General features: G+C 38.5%; 3 protein-coding genes across 3 annotated transcripts; all 3 read right to left on the bottom strand.

The window, feature by feature from the left end:
- Nucleotides 1–835: 835 nt before the first annotated feature.
- On the bottom strand, nt 836–13,244 carry tcf25 (transcription factor 25 (basic helix-loop-helix)). Its single transcript, XM_034525155.1, has 18 exons — nt 12,874–13,244; nt 11,612–11,758; nt 11,421–11,492; nt 11,042–11,166; nt 10,299–10,364; nt 10,104–10,186; nt 9,539–9,669; nt 8,989–9,088; nt 7,613–7,706; nt 7,387–7,479; nt 6,631–6,736; nt 5,681–5,840; nt 5,447–5,534; nt 5,090–5,248; nt 4,913–5,000; nt 3,855–3,934; nt 3,636–3,711; nt 836–1,997 (listed from the first exon to the last, which is right to left on the bottom strand). Exons 1-18 carry the CDS (start codon nt 13,072–13,074, stop codon nt 1,830–1,832), a joined length of 2,037 nt encoding a protein of 678 aa, XP_034381046.1. The 5' UTR covers nt 13,075–13,244; the 3' UTR covers nt 836–1,829.
- Nucleotides 13,245–14,460: 1,216 nt separating this feature from the next.
- Nucleotides 14,461–17,330, bottom strand: LOC117728730 (cytochrome b-245 light chain). Its single transcript, XM_034529535.1, has 6 exons — nt 17,134–17,330; nt 16,719–16,788; nt 16,104–16,178; nt 15,913–15,996; nt 15,722–15,803; nt 14,461–15,333 (listed from the first exon to the last, which is right to left on the bottom strand). Exons 1-6 carry the CDS (start codon nt 17,189–17,191, stop codon nt 15,148–15,150), a joined length of 555 nt encoding a protein of 184 aa, XP_034385426.1. The 5' UTR covers nt 17,192–17,330; the 3' UTR covers nt 14,461–15,147.
- A 792-nt stretch (nt 17,331–18,122) lies between these two features.
- Nucleotides 18,123–22,468, bottom strand: mvda (mevalonate (diphospho) decarboxylase a). Its single transcript, XM_034529601.1, has 10 exons — nt 22,251–22,468; nt 21,975–22,045; nt 21,329–21,443; nt 21,076–21,222; nt 20,637–20,836; nt 20,332–20,406; nt 20,005–20,223; nt 19,433–19,548; nt 19,143–19,251; nt 18,123–18,768 (listed from the first exon to the last, which is right to left on the bottom strand). Exons 1-10 carry the CDS (start codon nt 22,324–22,326, stop codon nt 18,688–18,690), a joined length of 1,209 nt encoding a protein of 402 aa, XP_034385492.1. The 5' UTR covers nt 22,327–22,468; the 3' UTR covers nt 18,123–18,687.
- Nucleotides 22,469–23,577: the final 1,109 nt, after the last annotated feature.

Below are 23,577 nucleotides of genomic sequence, written 5' to 3'. Positions count from 1 at the left end.
AGGGATAAAAAGATGAATCAATCAGTCAATTCATTTTCAAATATTTACCATTTTATTATCTATAATCAAAAATATTATTTTCTAGCTAAATCAAACAATCTCTAGTTTAAGGATTTACTGCTTTATATCATTATAATTGAGTGTATTTGAGTTTTGCTCTATTTTTTGGATACAATGGGAAGATTAAAAAAATTGGGTGTAGTGATTGTGACTTACAAGTAAATAGATAAGAAAAGGGCTCCAACCGGGATGCTTGTATGACATATTTTTGTCGGAGAGGTTTGACAGGAAGAGAAAATGACTTTGTCCTCATGAGACAGATTCTTCCTTTTGCCAGAGGAACGCCATGTGAGGGAGCTGCAGGCTGAGCCCTTCTGATGGAAATACACCAACACAAGATTACAAACATGAGAGAATGGGCGACTGTGGGTCAGTCAGTAGCAGGTCTGTCTTTCATTCAGAGGATCGGAGGTTCGATTCACGCCCTATAGTTGATGTGTCCTTGAGCAAGACACTTAACCCTGAATTGCTCCCTGTAGCTGTCTACAGTGTATGATTCTAAGTCGCTTTGGATAAAAGCGTCAGCTGAATGAAAAGTTGAGAATGGTGACACATAAGTGAAGTTGTAACACATACTATATTGTTAATGTGCTGCCAGAAGTACGGTTTCAGCCTCAGGTTTTACCTGCAGTGAATCAGCCACCAAGAACCAGGTCATGGGGTGAGTGCAAAGGAAATAACACACAAATCTATTTAGGCGACATTTATGAAATATGTGTCATACTCCTGAACATAACATTGATTACAGCAGATTACTGGAAAAAAGTTGGGCCAATTCTTTGTACTGTTTTATTGGTTTCTTGTTTTATTGGTTTTATCAACTCAAACTGAAATATGGAATTGATTTCCAAACAGAGCGGGAGCGAGTGAACATGACAGAGTAACAGCAGACATCCTGCAGCAGAGATAAGATTGACACAAGAATCCAAAACAGGCAAGAAGAAAATGTAATTAGAATCTCAGACTGGGCTTTTCTAAAGCGACAAAATATACATCTCTTCATTGGCTGAAACAGAAGAACCGAATCCCGGCATTGTGATAGTTTCCATTTAGAAATTAGCAGGAAACAAGGCTAAAACTCATTTATGTTTATGGAAAATGAAATTTCAGAAAACGATCCAGAAATAACACTTTGCTCTTATAAAATAATGTAATAATGTGAAGCGTTGTTTTTAGTAATCAAGTAATTATTATGCTATATATTTTAAACTTTTTTGCAAACTATTTGGTAGGAAAGTACTGTGGTCTGACGAGAGGGTATTTATAAAAAAAGTTTGGCATATGTTTCAATATATATATGCAAATGCTGCTGAGCTAAGTTTTGAATGTGATACAGAACTTTCATTTAAAATAAGATCCGTCTCAATGTGGTTCTTATTTTATAAATCAGTCCACTGTTAGTAAATTCTCTGAAAGCCAGAAACCAGAGGCAGAGTAGAGCCCAATGCATTATGTGTTCACCAACGATGACTGGAGATGTTGGAACTGCTAAACGTTCATCACAGAAAAAAACTTGAGATTCATATGCAGCTCAACAAACACATCTGATTTCTGACTGACATTTCTGAATGTTCATACTGTCCGGATTGTCCCAGATTCATTTTATAAGTCACATATTCCTTCCTCTTAAGTTTTCTGAGAACTGTGATAATTTAAAAATAAAAATCAGTTGTTTCACTTCATCTCTTCTTAATTACTAGCCACCAACACATTCAAAATGTTCAGTTTTCTTAATGTCATTATTTCTTTCCACCTCTGTCTTCCTCCTCTCAGTCCCACTCCTCCTCATCTCTGTAGGGGTTGTCCTCTCTTGGTGGCTCTTGAAACCGGATGTTGGCCAGCATGTCCCTCATTGCCACCATTAGACGATTCACTTCCTGGTTCAGTTCCTGTCCAGCTCGAGCAACTTCCATGTCATCTTCCTGCCTGAGTCCACCCTTATTACGAAAAGAGACATCAGTTTTAAATACAAATATCTAGACTCTTAGTACTTTCTTCATTCTCAAGCTAACATTCTTTCTATTTACCACCCTTGACTGCATCACATTCCTACTTGTGTGGAATTCATCACTGACACAAGTAAATGGAGACAATCAACACAAACTAATACATTTGTATGTTTTAAGAATCACTATGAAACATTCAACATGTGTGCTGAATAAAACAGATCAATACCAGGATAATCTAAGTTGTGTAAAATAACACAACATGATGTTGGCAGATACAGAACTATGTCAGCATTACCAAAGAAGAACTGTGCAGCACATCTTCCCTAGTCTTAACTTTGTTTCTTTTATCCATATAACATCTCTTCCTCTGCATAAATGGATAACCTGATCAGGATGGATGGAACTGTCCTGATGGAAACACGCCTCAGGCCCATCTGGTAACGTTGGGCATGTGGAGCTGACCCACTAGATGTTCATTGTGTGGGTGAACATGATAAATGCATCTTAATGTGGCGGCAGTTGTTTTTGCTGCACGCTGACAGTGGACTAAAAGACGAATGATGAGTTAGAGATAACGCTAACTCTTGGATAACATTTATGATACCATGGTTACACACTGTTCCATGTTAAACACCTCAATCAGCGTACAATTGTTTTGACTTTGGTCTGTCACCACCAAACTCCTTTAACAGCATCAAGTAGCCTATGAGTCTGAGCATTATTTACTAGTAAATATTATGGACCCTTACAGATTGTTTTGTTATGACAGTAATCTTACTTTACTCTTAGAAAAGAGGCAGCAAAGATGAGGCACATCATGAATATTGTTATTGTCTTGTTCTTCAATGACACTGTTGGACAGAATTAACTACATCAAGGTCATATGCCCTCTTTTATATTTATATTTTGCAGTTGTGATCCCTTTAGGGTAATCATGTGTCTTTGGGGGAAATATTCCATCAGTCAAGCATGTGTGGTCAGTTGTTTTTCAAGATCTATTACCAGTTCATACATTTCCACCAGCCCTGGAGGGCCCTGCTACTAATTAGCAGTCTATGTTATTTTAACTTGTGCCAACCTTTGACACAAGTTATGTGCTCCTTCATTGATTTCTGAAAGTTTATCCTTTGAAAACAGCCAATTCTGGCTGGAAATTAGAACATCAACAGGGTCATTTATGATGATTTCAGTTGACACGCTTCGAAGCAGGTCAGTTCATTATTATTCACCGACTGGGAGTTTACCCAATTTATTACAAATTAGTTTTATTTGAATATAGGGCTTACAGCTGTTATTCTCATGACATGCCCACATCCACATCATGGGTTCTTTTGAAGAGTCCTACAAAGTTTTTATTATACATCAATGCAGCAGCACCAGGATTCATCTTCAGATGACATCACGAGCGTCTGCTCTCCAGGTTGAGGACTTCAAGTTCACAAATTATGATTGAGATCCAAAGCATTACATAAATAACATACGTGAATTCAGTTTTAAGCTTTATTCGTCCTTTTTCAAATTCATGGAAGACAACCATATTGTGGGTCTTACAATAAAATTAAAGTACAATTAAATTGCCAGAACTATTTCCTGCTACCTCCATTTTGCCTGATCCATGGAACTCACCTGAAGATTGAAGTTTGGCAGCAAAGACCGGAAAAACAGCGACAATGTGCTCTCATTGGTTGCACCAACGTGCTGTCTATACAGACAAACAAAGATCTCATTATAGCGTCAAAGAAAATTACATATATAAAGCCTGCTGGCTTGTAAAGGACAATATTTGCGTCTTCTATGACTATGGGATAGGATTTCCTGTACACAGATATACGTGTCCTCCATTACCTCTCTGGTCGGCTGTACGACATCACCGAGTCCAGTGGAGGCAGAGGGTCAAAGCCCATCACAGGCTGACTGGTCACCTCCTGAGGTTTTCAAACACATACACAAGATTAGAGTCATTTCCTCAGGGATGAATGAGATCAGAGATACATGAATAGTAAAGAGGTGATCAGAATTATATTGATCCTACTGTACTCCCTTAAAGTCAAGTGTGGAACCAAGTTATCGATCAAAGTTTAAACATCTTTGCAATCACACGTTAAACTCTCATTGGATTTGTGAGGATTTTCTGTGTAGTACAGATCATATCATTGTCAGAAGGTCTATGAGGAAATATTGGTTATCTTTAAGGATAACATATTAGACATCTTGTGTATGTTTTCATTGTGAGGACACACTTATCATTCAGAGACAAATCATTCTGTTCAAAATTATAAATCTAGATATCTAAAAAAAAAAAAAATTCTTTAAAATGTTTCGGGAGAGGCTAACTTTCTCCCACAGTTTGTAGTTAAAGGGAAACAACTGCACAACATTACAAAGCCAATTGAAAATCATTTCAAGAAATATAGCAGCAAAGCTCCGGTATGAAGTAATCCTATATTTTTAAAACATGTATGTGAAAAAAGAAATAGCAACTACACTAGGCGACAAAGCAACCAGTGACCGTTTTATCAGCTTGTTCTGTTTTTTGTACAAATAAATACACAAAAACTAAGGAAAAAAGCCATGTGTGGATAGACTTATGAAAGATTATATATGTGGATGTGCAATATGTGTACCATCATCTCAAATTAGATCCACGGATGTTTTATTTCACTCAAATAATTTCCAAAACTACATTAAGACAATATCAGACTGGGACACATTTCTTGTAGTGTGATTATAAATTAATCAAACTCATCTGGCTTTTGAGGATATTTGGAAAGGTGTGCATAAGAAAATTGACATGATTTTGATCCTATTGATTCCCATCACACATGTAACGTCTATGAATGGCTGGACTGAGGTCATTGTGGATGAAGTGACTTGTGTTTCACTGGTTGATGATCGCTCCTTACGAGAGGCAGACTTGAGGTGGCTTCTTTGATCTCAGAGAGGAGGACGTGGCGATGGATGTTTCTTGGTGCACACTTGTACCTCTGCTTTCTGATAACGCAGAGTGATGAGAGTTATGCTAACGCATGGAACATGGTCACACAGAAATATGACAGCAGAGCAGCTCAATGAGATCTTACTTGTTTTGGCAGTCGTCTACCAGCGGGTCTTTGGCATCAACTCGACGCAGCACCTCCTTCACAGACGCTTCCAACCAAAACATTACTGCCGTCTCCCTCCACATGCTGTGAGTCCTCCCCACATACAGAGCAGTCAGTTCAGCCAGGGCTGGGGGCTGCCTAGGATCAGAGAGGGTAGAGGGAGCAACATAGATACAAAATGAGTACAAAAATATGTTATGGCCCATGAACATTTTTGTAGTAATAGAATAAGGAATGTGTTATCTTTCAAAGCTACTGCATAATAAATGGTAGCATGCTACACTAATATAAAGCGTTAAATTGCATGATAATCAAAACAAAGGGAGCAAACATTACCCAATCTGGCTCTTTGGGCCAAAAAAGGCATGTGAGCTGACTCTGGCATCTGGCTGCACAGTACACAGATCCAGTAGGGGAATCAAGACTGCAGAAAACACATTTACAGCAACATGTAGGTGAAAGTACACGTTACCGACTTCATTGAAGTGGATGGCATGTAATCCATACTTTATTATAAAGATATTTTTAGTCCTGGCATAAACAATGTGAAGAAGTTACTGAGAGTCTAACCTCCGGGGAACATGATGAGAGCTTTCTCCAGCATCTGGTCAGCTTTTTGTCTGTCTTTCTCACTTTCTTCAGGATCCACATCTTCCTGCTGACTGAGATGGAAATGACAAAGTGCAGTGGAGAATGCAAAGTTTGGCAGCAGGCACAGATTTCTGTGCACCTATAATGCAAAAACAAAGCATTTGAGTCAATAGATGAAGCGTAAAGCGCCTTTTATACAGGTTAGTGCGGTACAAAGAGCTTCACAGATGACTGACAAGTAGAAAATTAGGACCTGCGAACAAGATTAGTTGATTTAAATCGACAGATCTGATAAAGAGTTTCTCCACAAAGAATAACACAAAAGCACGCAGACAAAAAAAATGACTAATCGACTTGAGGGGGCACTCAAAATGAGGTTGTATAATAACAGAAGGACATACAGATCGGGTAGAGTGACACATTGTTGTTCTTTCTGTGTAGCATACCTGAGTTTATAAATGATATAATAAAGTGATATTTGAATGGTGCATAGACTGGAAAATACTAGCTGGTTAATTTGATGCTGTATTGGAGGCATTTCCGATACTAATAATGGAAAAACTCATATTTACGGTCAGAAATGATGTTTTGTGAGGTTACAGTGACCTTGAGCTTTGACCAACAGAATCTGTTCATCTTTGAGTCTGAGTGGACACTTGAAGAAATTCCCTCCAGGCATCCCTGAGATATCGCCACACAAACAGACGGATATATGGACGGACAACTGAAGACATAATCCCACGTCTGTCGCCTTGTCGATTGTGCTTTAGAAACAAGTACAATTATTTTTAAATTAATAGGAAACTAATATAAGGACTTCATAACAGCTGTAATGTGTTCTCTCCTTCTGGTCCCAGTCAGCATTTGGGCCGTTGAGGCTGATTAAGAACGTTTTGGGGTAGCGACAGACACACAGACACACACTTTACCTCCAAGTCCTGATGTAACTGGAGGAGATACTGGTACTCTCGGGAGCGCAGCGTCAGGAAGTCAATGAGCAGGAGCATGCAAAGCGGGTCAGCATCTGGGTCCAAACTGAGTGGCAGACAAGACCACAAGTAGATGAACAGGGCATCACCGAAATAGACAAACATCTAAATCCAAGTACAATTAAAAGTCTCCTCCTGAACTCCAGGGTGAAACGAGACCAAATCAAAATCCCGCTGCTCTGCTATTTGTCAGCTTTTATTCCTTCAGTGCTGCTTTTCAAGAGGATCAGATCATAGCTGTAAGTAAGGGGAGATGAGCATTGACCATCAAGTGGTTAGTAAAGCTCAAGCTATGGCAGACTGATGGCAGCAGTGCTGGGAACAACTCTCTTTACTGAGTGGAAAGCATTATGGAGGTGTACTTTGTACCAGCAGGATACAGAAGGATCTGTATTATGTGATAAGATTTTATAACCAATGTAAATGTAACTTATTTTACAATGTGTATGATCTTGGTCAAACATGCCATCTTACATCAGACACTGTTATAGCTTAAACAATGGCGGAAGCATTTAAATGTTTCTATAAAACATCTCATCAATAAAACAGGGTCATACTACGGTAAAAGCTATGATATTGGTCAACCTTTAAATGGAGAAGCATGTAGATTTTTCTATATAAAATTACTTATAAAATGTACTGTTTCCCTTTAACTCTATAAATCGTCTTTCAGTGCTCAGGCGTTTCCCTCTGTACCTCAGAATAAGTTTGCAGTACTCCAACGCCGTCCGTGGGCATCCTCTCTTTTCCAGGAACATCATGTGCTTATAAAGAGCCAGATAAAAGGCCCTGAAAACAGAGATGATTGAATCATTCAATTGCTGAGTCCTTCAATAACAATTTGAGTCACAAACAATATTCTAAAGTCCAACAAATTCTTCACAAAGGCAAAGAAAAAAAAGAGGAAAGGGAAGTTACCAACCTGTTCTCTGTACGCAGGTAATCAAGTCTGCTGGTACCTGACGTCAGACTGAATAAGGGGTGACAGGCGCACTCAAAGCTGTACAAGGCCCTCTCTGGAAAAATAATAATAATAGTAAGAATTACATTTTGACTGAAGCATCAGCCAGCTGGGGATTGGCACGATGTACAAACATCAGTACTGAACACAGGTTGCAGGTGCTGGCTCAGTCAGTTATGTTCTTTCACATCATCGGTAGGACTTTGCATCCCAAAGACCACTTCTTATGTTAAAGTTCAACTGAGGTTGTGTTTAACACATTATATTAATACATATGATATTATGCTTTGCCTGGAGCAGGAACTTTAACTTTCTTTTAACAATTGTTGTTTTGTTAATGTACATTTCACACTAAAGTAACCATTATTATTTAGCTTGAAAAATTAGGAATCAGAGATTTGACAGCTCTTATTGTGTAATTTTAACAAGTTAGCACTGATGCAACAGACACACTAATATCAGAGAATGGCTCAACATTTTGTGTGCATGGTTTTGATATTAAATGCACTGAGCAATTAGTCCTCTTAAAATAACCAATTTACTCATCCTAACTTTTTTTTTTCAGATGAATTCTGTTCGCACTTTAAGGATGCTGGTTCGCACTAATTTATACATTGTGCATGTAAACGCCTGACAACTTTGATCATAATCACTCGAGGAATTTGGTCACTCATGATATTGCTTCCAAACTAACAAGACAAAGTAAGTAACAGCATTTTTCAGTAAGGTATTTGGTATGTGCCTCATATTTTGTATGAAGATAGTATGTTCAATTCAATATATTGCTATAATTACTATGCATTTAAAACAAGAATATCAAAACATGTCAACTCTTTTGTAACATAAAAATACCTACAATTGGAGGGGAAAAGGGGAAACATTTTTAATGCGCGTAACAAAACAGATCTAAGCTGCATCTCTGTTGGGAGGAAATTAAGTGAATTATTAATATTAACAAATATACTGTTTATGGGTGGTGCTCTTAGCCATGGTTAAAAACAAACCGGGACTTGGAAAGCCTAATTATGTCTGAAGAGGGACCGAGTCATTTCATGTCTTTCAAATTTAGAGTCAAACATAAAATGTTAACAGAAGGAGCTATAAACAAATTGGTTTAGGGTTAGCATTTGATAATAGCTTAAAATGTAGGAAGAAATCATCGCAATATACTTAATACAACAAATAGTAGTAGTCTGCTTCTAACCGGCATCAATCAGTTGCTCTGAAACAGATTCTGCTTTTTATTTTGGCATCTGGGTCGTTGCTGCGATCCAAACACATTTACAGTCTCTGGCTTGGAATTGATGTGATTTACAGAAGAAACATATGATCCTCACCGATGAGGTCCCTCGCCATCTCCTGATCCTCCTGTATGCGGCACACATCAGAGAGCTGCAGCAAGGAATCAATATGGTAGGGGTTAAGCTGAAGCAATGCCTGGAGAGAAAAAGAGAAGACATAAACAAAGTCAGAATAGAACAAATGCCTTTAATGGGAGAAGAAAACATGAGTCACGAGAGATGTGGACAGCACACTTTTAAACTCAGTGAATGGACATTTTCTTTTTCCATCCAGTGCTCATTGGGACTAAACTCTGACTTCTCTTCTAAAGTTTTAGGTGCACACAACGGTCTGATACGACTTTGAACAAAGTTATTTTAACTGGAGTTTTTGATTTTGTTGTACCGATGATGATGATGATGATGATGATTCAAGAAGATTTGTTCATGCCGATTCAAGAGTTGAGAAGCTTAGAATAACAACCATTGTCTGTGCAATGTTTCATGACCATTCCTGCTACCCTACAACATTTAACACTGATTACTTTATGCACCACTGGCAACATCAATACAATGACACCAACGAGCAGAGCGTCAAGTCTTTTACCACAATGTTGTTGGGATCCATGGACTCGACAGCATCCAGGAACTTGAACTGTACTTGTTGGTACTGCCGACCGTGCTCAAAGGTGAAGTACTGAATGCCTTCCTTTGACTGCAGTAGAGTCATTGAGATTCCTTTGGAGGCATTAAACAGTTAAGAACAACAACACAAAGAAAGAGGGGTGGTATATAGTGAATATATATTTAAGTCACAGTAATGGAATTGAAGAAGCAAGAGTACATTGCAGATGAGTTTTTGCAAATGATATAGTGTAAAAAAAAATAAAGTCTCTTATGCATGCATTTTGGTGAATTAATATCAGGACCACGAAGCCAACTGCATATTCATTTTTAAACAACACATAAAGAGAAAAGAGAAGTTGAGTCAAGTGGGATACAAATAATATATACATGCATCTTTCTATTGCATTATTCTACAGTTTATAGACCGCTCAACAAAGAGGAATGTCATTAAACTTGGCAAACAACAAAACCTCAGTTTAAGCCTGAAATGATACTTTTGAAAAAGCAACAGAATACATTTCAGATGACTATCAGGAAAAGCCTACCTGGGCGGCTGAAACGAGGCCAGCTGTCCTTAGGATTTGTCATCCAGGTGCTTCGGTGAAACTGTCGGTTTCTCTGTCGAGGTCTGTCAAAAAGAAGACCCATGAAAATAAGCAAACGAAAATACTGCATACACACAGACGGCATGGGCATTTAAAGCCAAACAGCCTCACAAACATTTTCACTACTCTTTTTACCTTTGATCCCCCTGAACAGCTCGAGCCCCGAAATATCTCTTCAGCTCCGTCTCTGGGTTGAGGTTCCTAATGAATTGACACAAACATTAAAATCTTGACAGGCTAAGTGACGACATGGGCCAGCTGAGGAAACGCATACCAAGAAAAATATAGGTGTTATGATTAACATATGATTAACTTGAGCTTGACTCTACTGGATAGTCATAATTCTGATGACATTTTCATTTGATCTTTGAGCAACATTGACAAATTGAGGGGTAACTGTACTGAACAAAAGGTTTACATAGGAAAGATTAAGTAAGTGACCATACCAGTGGGGCACTCAATCCTGTGCACTACAATTCTGTGTTGATTGGTACAGCCTCCAAATAGTTGTTTTTTCTTGTGTGAGCAAAGCACCCCCACATGGTCGCAATAAGGTATCACAGAAATGTACATAATAGTAAGTGAGGCTACTGAACTGAACACTGCCGAGTTAAGTCATGTCAGCTGTGCAGTGGTCAGGGGCGACAACTACTCCATAAACATATTCAAATATAATTGTCTTTATTTTGACCCAGCTTAAATGTATTCAACACAATAACTAATGGACTAATACAGTACAGTAGACAGAGTGTTGTGTGCATGTCAATGTACAGATTAATACTTCTGTCACTAAGTCTGGGTGGTAAAAAATAATTAACAAAAAACTGCAATCTGATCTGACTGTCAATTTTGTCTACATGAGATGTTGGTCTCCTCACCTGTGCTCCACATGTAGCACGGATTTTCTGTCAGAGCCGCTGCAATCCTCATTTTGTAAACTCAGACCATTGGACTGCTCCAGATTTTGCAGCAATAAATCAATATTATCGTTTGGTACAGCCTCCTGGAGTTAATTTAGGAAAAGAAAAAGAAAGAAAAAAGGGTAAGACAATGTTTAATTGGTGTTTAAAAAAGGCTAAAGAAATGCTTTAGTTCTGTATTGTTGAAATTTAATTTCTGGCTCTGTAAGACAATGTACAAAATATTTTCAGGACATGTTATGAATGCTAAATATTAATTAGGTTGTCACTAATTCTATTAATGGGTTTATTGTATTTAATGTCCCGCTAGAGAAGAATCCCTTTGAAATACAATTACCTGTCCGTCTTCTGTCGTCATTTTTGTCTTTTTCTTTTTCTTTTTCTTTTTAACTCTGTCTCCAGACAAAGACTGTTAAAGACAAGAGAGATTGGAGTTTAGTATTAGGCAAAGACGATCAGAATAATATTGTTAAAGTAAAATCTTGGGATCACAGAAAGACATCTTTCTTCTCGCTTTGCTTGATCTACCTTTGTAGAAGTTTCCTCTTGCTTTTCATCTGGTTCCTCTGTTTCTCTGATATCATTTTTTTCAGAGTCATTTGTTTTATTTCCATCTGGCTTTTCGGCCTCTTCGTCAGGTGAGATGTTCTCTGCTTCATTGTCTGCATCACCTATCTAGTAAACATGTGACATTTGAGAGTGTTGGGTAAAGCAGGTGCTAAAAGTCCGTAAAAGCCCCAAAGCTACTTGGAACATCGCAGAAAACTGTCCAACATCAAGACAAAACTTTTCCTGAAACCATGACACGGTTACAACAAGCCAACCACTAAACATAGACACGATGTGTGTTCAAAGTGACAAGAACAAGGATACGCAAACTAAATATTGTGAACCACAGCTTATGGATGTTTTGTAGCTTGAATACATATTTAGTGTAGAGAGAGGTGTAAGGTACTTCAACCTGTTGGAACAAAAAGCTCACACATTAAATGATCATGCTGTTGTGATACATAATAGACCTACAACCTAAGATGCTGGTAAACCTGTGTCACAACTTTTAATATTAAAATTAACTGAAACATGCATTTTGCAGAGTAAAGGGGTAATAATTCCCTTCAGCTTATGATTTTGACACAGCATAAAGTTGATGCAAAGTAAATCTTATTTTGATACAATAACACCGCGATGTCTTGATTTACAGTGATCCGCTGCTTCACAAACACAAGAGATCCAATTTCATTTGTCGACGTTTCTTTTTTTACAGTTAAACATTAACTACATCTCACTCACTCTTTCTACATTTTAATTCACGTGTTCACGTAACAAACTACATGATTATTATCTTTATCGGAGGCGAGGCCTGTGCGAGTCCACGACCAACTTCATTTTATTTATAAGAACAATCAAAACAATCTGTCCACAATTTGATTAACAACAAGATAATTGTCTGAAACTTTAAACAGAGTTGCATCATTTGCAGATGTGTTCGTCTCCATTTTGGTCGTATGTGATTTAACGGCTAGTAAACATGCCTGTTGTACAGTATGCTGTACCCTTCTTGTCTGTGTTTTCTTCAGGTTGGTGCAGTAGACCGCTTCTGATAAACATCTTGTTAACTTAGCTACTTAAACCGGAATAAAATCGGTCTTAGTTTCAATGAGCCGAGAAACGAGCTAACGTTGACGACACACGGCTAGCTTGAGGTAACGAGGTGTATGGACGGGGGTAGAAAACACACCGCGGCGTCACGGCCAAAGCAACATGTTCGGACAACCACACAGTCCGCTTACCAATTCATAAATGTTGCTGACGTTTTTCTGAGCCTTGTTTTTCTTTGCCTTTCGGCTGCTGTCTTTGCGATTAGACGGAGGATAAACATTAGCCGAGTCCAGCTGCTCCTCCGAGCTGTCACCCAAAGTTAGATCCCCGAGGTCCAGGGCCTCCTGGCCCCGCTGCTTCCCTTTAAGCCTTCGCAGAGCCCGGGTCGACATTGTCCACTGCTCATAGGACACATACACATAGGTTAAGTAGCCACGATCAAAGTAGTTACGCGTTAGCTAACAGACACAACAACCCGATGCAATAAGGGTAAATTCTATTGGTTTCCCTTTCTTCTTCTTCTTCTTCTTCTTCTTCTTCTTCCTCCTAAATGTGTCAACCCTTCTAGGCCTCTTACTGCCCTCTACAGGACAGATGGAAATTGCATCCAATATTATTTATTTTCATCCACTTCCAAGGAGCATACAGGGGTCCAGTAAACCAATGTTAGTTTACAACAATTTTTTCGCGGACCAAATATTAAATAAGCCATTAAGATAACAATAAAAAAGACTTCTATGCCAAATCAGAAAAGGAGAAGGCAGATGATAAAGGAGGTGATAAAGATGACAAACAAATTATTAGAGGATAAAGCGCAAAATAATGTGTCAAGCAAAATGCATAGTAGGAAATACACAATGCCAGCAATTGACTCATATAAAGACCAGATGATGTAAACAATTGACATAAGCAGTTAAAACATATGCCGATCATAAGCAAATAATATCAGGAAGTATACAACGTTGTATTCATACTACATATAGTCCTGTAATCGCCTCTCAGTTGATGGCTGAGATTTATTTCTTTAAGTTGTGAGAGTGTTATAATTATTCATTCTAAATGGGCTGCACTTTGCTTTTGTATCTCATGGAAATGGGCTTTATTGTTTTTTTTCTTTACAAATTAAACAATTTAAGTGTAACTCAGTTTATGACTTGTGCTGTGATTGTTTTGCCTCACTTTGACTAAAACTCTAATGAAACTCATACTGCTCCAAATGAACTCAGTCTATTTGTTGTTTTCCAATACAGCAGGAGGTGGCAGTATTTACCCGAGTAAAACACTGTATTGTCTTGATACTTAAAACTAAAAAGTAAATGAAATAAGAACACTGATTTCATACAAGAAACTAAATCATTATTACTTTAAAGTATTTGTTAGAAGCATAAACATAAAATAATATTACTGTAAATCCAATAAGTGCAATATAATGATGGTCATGTTACAGCGCCACAAATAAAAATGGGGAAGTATCATTGCACCTCTCTGGTATCCACACAGACTACAGCTGCTGAGCAGATCATCCATGACCAACAAAAACAAAACCAACATTAAAACTTATAAATAAAAAGGAAAGATGCAGAACTTGTCTGACAACCAGCCAGATAAATAAATTAATCACACATTAAGGCAACAAAGAGAAAAGAAATACGAGGTGAGAAATGTATATTGAAATGTAGCGTTTGCGAAAGGGGGAAGTTGCAAATGTCCTTTCTTAAAATAACCATCCAAGGGAAACTTGTAAAATAATACATATGAAAGTACAAAACCATCATAAATCCTGATTCAAGGCACCCAAGGCATTTATTTACAATACATCAAAATACAAACAACAAAATTATGATAAATGCCAAATATAATCAGCCCGATACAGCCAAAACCCAATATGTCAATTTAATCCGAGCAAACATCGTTATGTTGTCCTTTCAGGATTGTGATCAATTGACCTCAAGAAATACACAAATACACAGGGGTTAAGAACAGAGTGTAAGTACATATTACAGTAGATTGTAAGATATATCCATGGCAACACAATACAGTGGATGCAACACAACTTGATATTAATTCTAGCGGTGAGCACAGTAAACAGGTATTGGTTTGCACTTTTAACAGCAGTACAATGCCTACATCACCTACAGTCTTTTGACTTGACACCTTTTGTAAATGGTTCCCACTTGGCAGCTGTAGCATTTACATTTGATTTCTGTTGTAGGCTTTCTTTTCCTTATTGAATTCTCAATTCTAGTTAAGAAACATTTTCAATGTTCTCTCTCAAGGTACAGTATTTCTCTACAGGTTGAGTAAGAAGGCCAGTCACTTCACTTGACTTCAGAAAACTAATCATTTGTCTAGGATGAGATAATGTGGTTCTGCCCAACTGTGACTGGTTTTGATAGGTTGAACTGTCCCAAGCTCTCAGGCAGACAGGGAAAAGGTTACAGAGGACGGGGCAATGAGCTGGTTAGTTACTCGCTAACAGGGATGGGGTTGTCATAGGCTGCTTCCTCAAGGTCGTCTACCCGTTTCCTGCGTGTCTCAGGAGGAGGTCTTGGTGGTGGATTCTGGGGAGGATTCTTAACGGTGTCCTGTACCTCTCGGCTGATCTCCTTCCTCGGAAGAATGGGCTCCCAGTGTTCACCTCGGATAGCTGCCTATTACACAAAAAGATGACATGGAAAACAAGTCAGTAAGATCAACAAATCCCAACAACAGTAATGGGAGGATACAAAACAGTGGTCCTTATCCTGTACACTCATAGTTCTATGCATGATTATATTAAGAAATTGTACAGCGTGAGAGACACTTTATGACTTTGGTAACACCATCTAGTACTTTTGAAGAATTCAGGCACGCCCCTGATGGGTCAGATTTCATAATTAGAGTGCCATGTCTCAACAGAGGAACCAGTAATAAAACAATCTCTTCCTTGTTGCCATTTCCTTGTTTCAGTCAACTGGCCACTTACTGCCTCATCTAAGAACTTTATTAAATGGTACCTGCTATAATTAGAGATTCATGTGGTAAAAGTTTAAAACTTACCACAAAGTAGATAATGCTGGAAATGCCGAGGCAGACACATCCAAGGACAGTTGAAAGCATAAAACCTCCAGGTACACAGATTCTAAGAAAGACAGAAAACAGGCCATAAAGACACGTGGTTCGTCTTTTGTCGGGTGGTGAAGAGAGGAATGCAGTCAAGCAAAGAAAAGTGTCTGTCATAATGAACTCACGCAGCATGTAATGATCCTCTGACATAATAGTTCCTTGTCAATGGCCCAAAGGATTTCACACATACAGTGAAGCAATACTGGCCCCTGAGGGGAAACAAGAAACAGGACTGAGGAATTAGAAATAATCACAGAACTTAAAATATGTATACATATATTTAAAAAAAGGGTTATAGGAAAAAGACATCACTTACGTTCTCTCCACACTCGTGCCTTTGGCCCTCTTGCTTCTGGGATACTCCAGGAGACACACAAACACCCCGGCAACACTAGTTATCTGTCAAGGCCGTTTAATCTCACAAGGTTCACTCGTTACATAATAACTATGACAGGACATCAAAGCTCATTTAAATGAACATCTGTGGCCACTACAAGGTTCAGTGATATTGAGAATGATGGAGGGACTGATTGTTTCGGATATAAAGGAAATAGTAGTATGGAGGAACATGGTAAGAAAGTGATAAGTGATTAAAGTGATTTCACCAATGAACAAATATTGATTAATGTATCCAAATGGAGCCAAACCTATTTGATACATACTGGTTAAATATGTGCAAAAAGTAAATACTGGTAGTTATTTCAGGCTTTGTGATTTATTATTATTATTATTATGAGCATGCCATGCTGTCATATCAATGCTGAATAACAGCGTACCAAAACTTTTCTTCTGCACAGACTTCCATTTCGGTAAAGAAATGTCAAAGTTACTCTGGAAATTGAATTGTGAACATGTTCACAAAGAGACAACTTGAGTGTTCAAAACTTCTTTTGATTAAACTCAATCATCCTGGTTTTAGTATGAAGGATACATAGCATAAGCAGCAAACTGCCAGCCTCTGAACTGTCCAGCCACCCCAACAATGCCTCCAGTGAGGAGAACTGAAAGAAGGAAGCAGGAAGTTAAAATTACAATCATACCTTTTATGAATCCACTCAAAGAGAAAAGAAAAGCCTATGTTAAATTGTGTATTGCTTCGACTTTGAAAAACATTTTTATTTGTTATTAAAAGACTTGAATTTAATGATGTTGTAATTGCTATGACATTAATATAAATAAATATAAATATGTAGCATAATTTGGTCTATTTGGTCAAGGAAGTAAAAATAATAATAATAAATAACTTACATGATCAAAATTGCTCATGTAAGTTAATAACACAATAATTTCTATAAAACTCACTTAATAAAAGTGTTTCTTTTCAACTAACACATGGTGTTACTTACTGAGTCCTGAGGCCAGAGCCTGCTCATTGGCCCACATCGCCCACTCGATTTTCCCCATTGCGTTCACTTCTGTAGCCTCTCTGCAAACTGCTGGAACTCACAAGGAAGCGACTCACAGCTCTGATTGTTTCTACAAGGAAGAAAAAGTATTTACGTAAAGTGAGGCGTGTGTGTGAGCAGGCGGGGAGGCGGGGCGTACGTGAGCCGATCCCCTTTTAGTCGTCACTTCCGAATAGTGGAGGAGTCCAGTGGAGAGGAGGGGCTCACCAATCAAACTCACCGAGCAGGTCAAAATAATTACAACATGGGCAGTTGTTGAACTTAAATTACGTATGCAACTCCTGCTAATTGTTGTCCGTTTTCATGAAGTCAATAGGTATAACGTTTATAAACAAAACTATACAAAGACGTGTTTGCCATTGATAAAGGAATGATCTCATAGTTTTATAATGGACTCATAAGTGTTTTTTTAAAGCACATTTTTTCTGTCATTCTGAAAATGTCTGCTTTTAAAGTAAGACATATTATTGCATAGGGCTGCACGGTGGTGTAGTGGCTAGCACTGTCGCCTCACAGCAAGAGGGCTGTGGGTTCAATTCCCGGTCGGAGCGGTCCTTCTGTGTGGAGTTTGCATGTTCTCCCCGTGGCAGCGTGGGTTCTCTCCGGGCTCTCCGGCTTCCTCCCACAGTCCAAAGACATGCTGCAGGTTAATTGATCTCTAAATTGCCCATAGGTGTGAATGTGAGAGTGAATGGTTGTATGTCCCTACATGTGCCCTCGATGGACTGGCGGCCTGTCCAGGGTGTCCCCTGCCTTCGCCCTATGTCAGCTGGGATAGGCTCCAGCGCCCCCGCGACCCTAATGAGGATAAGCGGTATTGAAAATGGATGGATGGATGGATATTATTGCATCTGTCCCTGACAAAAACTAAAATACTCTGACAAAAGCTTGATTTTGGAACTGGCAAAAGACAAAAAAAGAGAGACAGCTATATTGACAAAAATATATTTTAATTAATGTTACAGAATACAATTGACAAAATGAAGTATGTAATGTAGTTCTGAAATTAGGTTTTTCGCAAGATGATAATGAAAACATAATTAAAGAGAGATCATTTGAAATTCTCGTAGGCACAAGCATGGGCTCAGATTGGACAGAGCGCACAAGGTCAGCTGCAGTACTGAACTGAATTTATGGTTCAGTGTGTTGCTCAAGAGCACACAGGCAGTACCCTTGAGCAATGCCAGTGTGCCCATGTCTTTACTACCTCAAAGTCCAGAACATGTGCATGTCTACGACTGAACCAGTGAGAGAAATACCCCTAAAACCATCTATACATCTGTAGATACTGATAAATTACCAATTAAGAGAAAGGGAGGTTATTACAGTTTGATAATGAAGGGAGACTTATTAGCATCCACAATGGTAAGGAAGGTGTGGTGTTGCTGAGATTTGTAAAGACATGGCTCTTTATGACAAATGCACATTTTTATCTCTGCTGAGTTGCCTTCATTATTGCTTAGTGGAACGTTGTCAATTTTGGGCTGCAGGGCATCACACAGTTTCCTTTGGCAACCCATCAGATCCGAGTAGATGCTGAGTGGGATCCTCCACAACACAGGGGCCTGGTCCAACCTTGAACACAAAACAAGAAAAGATCATTATACAATAGAACTCATCTTCAGTAAGTTTGTCTGTGTGTTAACATGTAAAAATGTTCTTCATAAGCGTTTCTAATAAAGTCTAAACGTGAATAAAGGCCACATAAACTCTTTAATGTCACATCAGTGAAGCAGAGGAACTACTTTGTGTCACAATATGTGCCACAATCATCAACTGAAGTAGTGCAACACAATATTTATGCAAGAGACACATCTTTCTGCTTCTTCCTTAAGATATCCACACCAAGACATTTAAAACATAAAACAGATAACATTGAGTTCCAGCTATTGTTGATGAAGTAAACTGATAAAACAACTGAGCTACAGAGTTGTGACATATGTGCGTACCTTAGTACTAATAACGTAGCTTATTCCCTTTGGCAAGGGCTCTAGACCAATACTCCGCCTCAGCTCCTCTGACAGAGCCACATGATTAACCGGAAGACCCTTTACAAACCTGCAGAGAAGAAAGAAACATTCAATGACTCATTTTAAAAGAGACTGAAGCAAATACACAAATAAACGTTTGAAATGGCTTATTTGGCAAAAAAAAAAAAAATACTATCTACCATGGGGTGTTGTTTGTCAGCAATATTTGTCATAGATAAATGTAGTAAGTCTATTAACTGTCAACTCACTGTCCTCCATTGCTCTCAGGGGGGAAGAAATGTTGAACTGCCTGAACAAACTCAGGAACATGCTGCTGTAGCATGTAGATCACAGCGTTGGGTCCCGCGTCAAATGTGTAGGCCACCTAGAGGGGAACAGGGAGACTGCCACCGTCATATAAAGAGTGAAAACCATCCCACAAGTTTCACATCTTCATTACCCCATTTCGGAAATTGTAACACAATTGCAATTTGAAAAAAAAGAAGCATTCACAGGGATACATGTGAGGATGTGATGTGGAGTAGATTACTAAAGACATAGACACTGCTACAGACAAATGGTCTGAATAACTTTTAAAGTATGTTTGTAATGTATATGCGTTTGCTCATTTACTATAAATATTGTACTGCACTGATACATTTATTTTAACGTTCAAATCTCTGTTTATTACTGTATTTCATATGAACTGGAACTCCTAATCCATCAAAGCTTTCTTTATTGTTGTGTAATAATGCATTAAGTAAATACACAGCTGTCCAACACTATACTAAGAGATGTACAACATCAATATGGTTCTGCTCTTTCTCAGAAAGTTGCTCACCCTTGTCTCCCCGTAGTGTCTGTTATACCGATGCACCAAGTTGATAACCTGTTGAGACACACTGCTGAGGTAGAAGATAGGTGGGTATGTGTCAAGGCAGGTTGCATGGAACTGGTTACTGTCCTTCATGGTTAGTTCAGCAAATGCAGTAAAGTCCTTCCTTTGCACGGCTTCAATCATTTTTACCATCCGGCCTGGGACCACAGACTCGGCTCGGTGCTACACACACAGAAAATATTAGTGTGATCGTGTGAGTAACAATGTATTAGCTTTGAATACGCTGACAGTAATGTAAGTAAACTGAATAATGTAAGGGAATGTGAGCACCTTTAAGAGACGGCTTGTTTGTACACTGGTTTGCATCCCAGAGGTGCTGCCCACTGGCTTCCTCTCAGCACTGGCCTATGAAAAAAGCATTAATTACATGTGATATAACTGTTTTGCTATTTTCAACTTAAATGTGCATTTTGTGTACTGGTAAAGGCACTTGCAATATATGTTGCACAAAATTCAGTAATTTCTAGAAGTTAAAAATAGCATGTGACATTCACAATAGAGCACAAAAGTGCCAAGACATAACTGACTCACATCATTCTGTCAGTCTCTCTCTTAACACACACACACAAACTGACCACTAATACGAGGACTCTGAGCTCAGGCCAATGAGTCTCTGGTGCCACCTGCTGGGCTAGACTGTCCTTGCCATCGTCTTTCTGTCCCATGATCCACTGGACAAACCCCCCATACATACTACGGCATGCGCTCCCGGAGCCTTGTCGAGCAATCCCAGACAACTCCCCCTCCACGTCAAACACCCGGGAAAGAGTGTACACTGCAACACAATAATAAAAAAGGGAGCAGAGGAGACTATGAACAATGGAAATGTATCAAATATGAGATACATGGTATATTGAAGATGGACACAGACAGGAAACATAGTTCTTATTCTGAGATGAAAACCAGCAATTGAGTGTTCAATAAAACAACACACACACACACACACACACACACACACACACACACACACACACACACACACACACACACACACACACACACACACACACACACCTAGACAAGCGAATCCAGCAGCAGAGGAGGCGAGGCCAGCAGCAGTGGGGAAGTCGTTAATAGAGCAGATGTGGACTTTGTGAGAGAAACCCATTGAATCCAAAGCAGGGTCCCCGTCATTACGTCTCTTCCTTGCAAGTCGTCGAACTAAAAAACGGAACACAGATAAAGGACATGGTGGCCTCAACTCTCTCTAACTCAGAGTAAATGTCCTCTCTGATTTTTAAGAAGAACTAAAACAGACAGGACTCACTCTCTCTTAGACAGGACTGTAGTCGAGGATGGGTTATGTCCTCCTCTTTGCCATTTAGCCATATTCGATCTTCCTGAAATGACCTGCTGGTTGCAACTGTTGTGGTAGTTTTCAGCTGAACAAAAGGAGGAAGACAAGGTGGATTTATATGAAATCACAGCTATTGTATCACCAAAACAAAGCCAGATTAGAAATATGTAAGCCTCAAAATCTGCACATCATATATGACATCATTTATGTAACCCATCCTGGCACAATTCAACAGCAAGGTCACTATTTTCTATAATCTGTATCACGTATTTGTGCTATCTTGGTATGTGTCCATTACATTTACAGCAACCATGGGATACAGATGTTGACACTATATTCTAAGACCAAACAAAGGTTACTACATAGATTTTCCAGACTGAGGTCACACTCCATGAAATAGAACTAGTGTCTCTAATTACTTCATGGCTGAACACCCTCACTGAATTTACCATGCTATGAGAAGCAGGTATGTTAGTCTCTGTTTAATATGTATTAATGGAGTCTTTACATGACGGCAGGAAAACAGACAGAACAGAAGCAACACATCTTTGAGAATACTGATTTAGCTACATAAACAAGCTTCATAGTCTGATGACAATGCTGTTTACATAAATACCTGGTCTTGATGCAACGTGACGCTCAACGATGAGTTAATGGGGAGAATTAATTCTTCATTTCGCTTCCCCCCTAGAAAGTAAGTTGTACACAAGGTGAAACAATATGAATATGCTCGACACTGAATCCACACCTTTAATGCGCAGTGAGACACCATTCCCAAGTTACCATACCATAACACATGTATCATCGTCGTGGAATTAACCTCAGTTATCGCTGCTTCCTAAAGCTGCACACCTACGACACAAGGATACACATAAATTGAGGAGATACTTACAGTATTTGATGACAGCTATGTTCACAGGAGCGGTGCATGTAACTGTGTTTGGTTTGTCCATACTATCTCCAGGCATTGCTCTTTATGTAAACTGACGTTTGTATTATATATACGATTGAACCTGTATACTTTGAAGTATACTTTACCAGGATCCTCTCGTGTTCAGCAGTTACTGTTAAGCTAAAGCTGTACAACCTTACTATAGCTTTGCCTCGTTGTGTCCCCCGATTGGCTGGTCTTGAACATGTGGCTAACCCTGCGACCAATCAGAATCGGGCCAGTTGTATTCAACAGTCGTAAGAGCCAATGAGAGATCATCTGACCACGGTCGTGCGAAAATGGGGCAAGGAGAGAGACCGTCCCACTCCAGGGTGTCACAATTCTTTATGAACGATATGAATTAGGAAAAAAAAATATATTTAACAGTCTAAGTAAAGTAAATGATTATTATGATTTTTTAAAAATTCAACTGCCTTTAAATATTGTAATTGTATATCAAAAGCAGTTTGTACTGTCAGTGCGATTTTTATATAATTACGCTCCAGTATTTCCATTAAATCTACTTATTACTTAAATTCCACTATAAAAAACCAACTGTGCAAGCATTTGATTGCAATACATTAATCTTTGCAGTACATGCTTTCAGTATTCAAATATTTTATATTGCGGATAATACTTTTACCAAGTAAACTTTTTTAAGTCCCCATTTGTTTTACCTGTTTTTTAGTTATTCTTATTTATTTATTTTTCGCTTTTAGGATGTTATAATTATGTGAAGTGTCTTTGAGTATCATGAAAAGTGCAATATAAATGCAATGCATTATTATTATTATTAAATGCAGAACTTTTGTCAATTTTACACTTTACTTACCACCAATGGTATATAAAACTCTCTTCTTCCACAATAAATTACTCAAGTAAAGTGTTAATTATAGTGTTCATGAAAATTAATGCTGACTGTAAAGCTATGCTAGCACTAGCTAACTAATTCATTGTGATGCAACAGTAAAGTATTTCCTTTGGTTATTCGAGTGGCTTAAATGTTAATTGTGGAAACAAAGCTTACTGTTATTTGACTTGCAATGGGGCACTCTTGTTGATTCAGAAGAAACTCTTGTTGATTCAGAAGAAATAGTCAGCCATCTATAAAGAAACTCTAAGTAAACCTTTTCTATGGTGATGAAGATCATGTGTAATGATACTGCAGTGTTTCTGTTCTTGCATTGAGCAGTCAAATAACTGTTTGCATTGACCTAAGGAACAACATATGTGAAAATAAACCTTTTCAAAAGGGTTGAACATTTTAGAAGTGGTTCAGTAGAATAAC

The sequence above is a fragment of the Cyclopterus lumpus genome, chromosome 3 (assembly GCF_009769545.1).
Source record: "Cyclopterus lumpus isolate fCycLum1 chromosome 3, fCycLum1.pri, whole genome shotgun sequence".
Classification (NCBI taxonomy): domain Eukaryota; kingdom Metazoa; phylum Chordata; class Actinopteri; order Perciformes; family Cyclopteridae; genus Cyclopterus; species Cyclopterus lumpus.
This window is presented reverse-complemented; position numbering and strand designations above follow the sequence as displayed.

Excerpts from the sequence above, each read along its gene's own strand:
- tcf25 (XM_034525155.1), bottom strand. The coding sequence starts at position 13,074 with ATGTCGACCCGGGCTCTGCGAAGGCTTAAAGGGAAGCAGCGGGGCCAG. Across the intron at positions 6,737-7,386 it reads TACTGCAAACTTATTCTGAG|TTTGGACCCAGATGCTGACC; the intron begins GTACAGAGGGAA and ends TCTGCCACTCAG. Across the intron at positions 5,001-5,089 it reads GTAGACGACTGCCAAAACAA|AAAGCAGAGGTACAAGTGTG; the intron begins GTAAGATCTCAT and ends CTGCGTTATCAG.
- LOC117728730 (XM_034529535.1), bottom strand. The coding sequence starts at position 17,191 with ATGGGGAAAATCGAGTGGGCGATGTGGGCCAATGAGCAGGCTCTGGCC. Across the intron at positions 16,179-16,718 it reads CAGTTTGCTGCTTATGCTAT|TGTTGCCGGGGTGTTTGTGT; the intron begins GTATCCTTCATA and ends ACAGATAACTAG. Across the intron at positions 15,334-15,721 it reads CCAGCATTATCTACTTTGTG|GCAGCTATCCGAGGTGAACA; the intron begins GTAAGTTTTAAA and ends TTTGTGTAATAG.
- mvda (XM_034529601.1), bottom strand. The coding sequence starts at position 22,326 with ATGCCTGGAGATAGTATGGACAAACCAAACACAGTTACATGCACCGCT. Across the intron at positions 22,046-22,250 it reads CATAGCTGTCATCAAATACT|GGGGGAAGCGAAATGAAGAA; the intron begins GTAAGTATCTCC and ends CTTACTTTCTAG. Across the intron at positions 21,444-21,974 it reads TCACGTTGCATCAAGACCAG|CTGAAAACTACCACAACAGT; the intron begins GTATTTATGTAA and ends CCTTTTGTTCAG.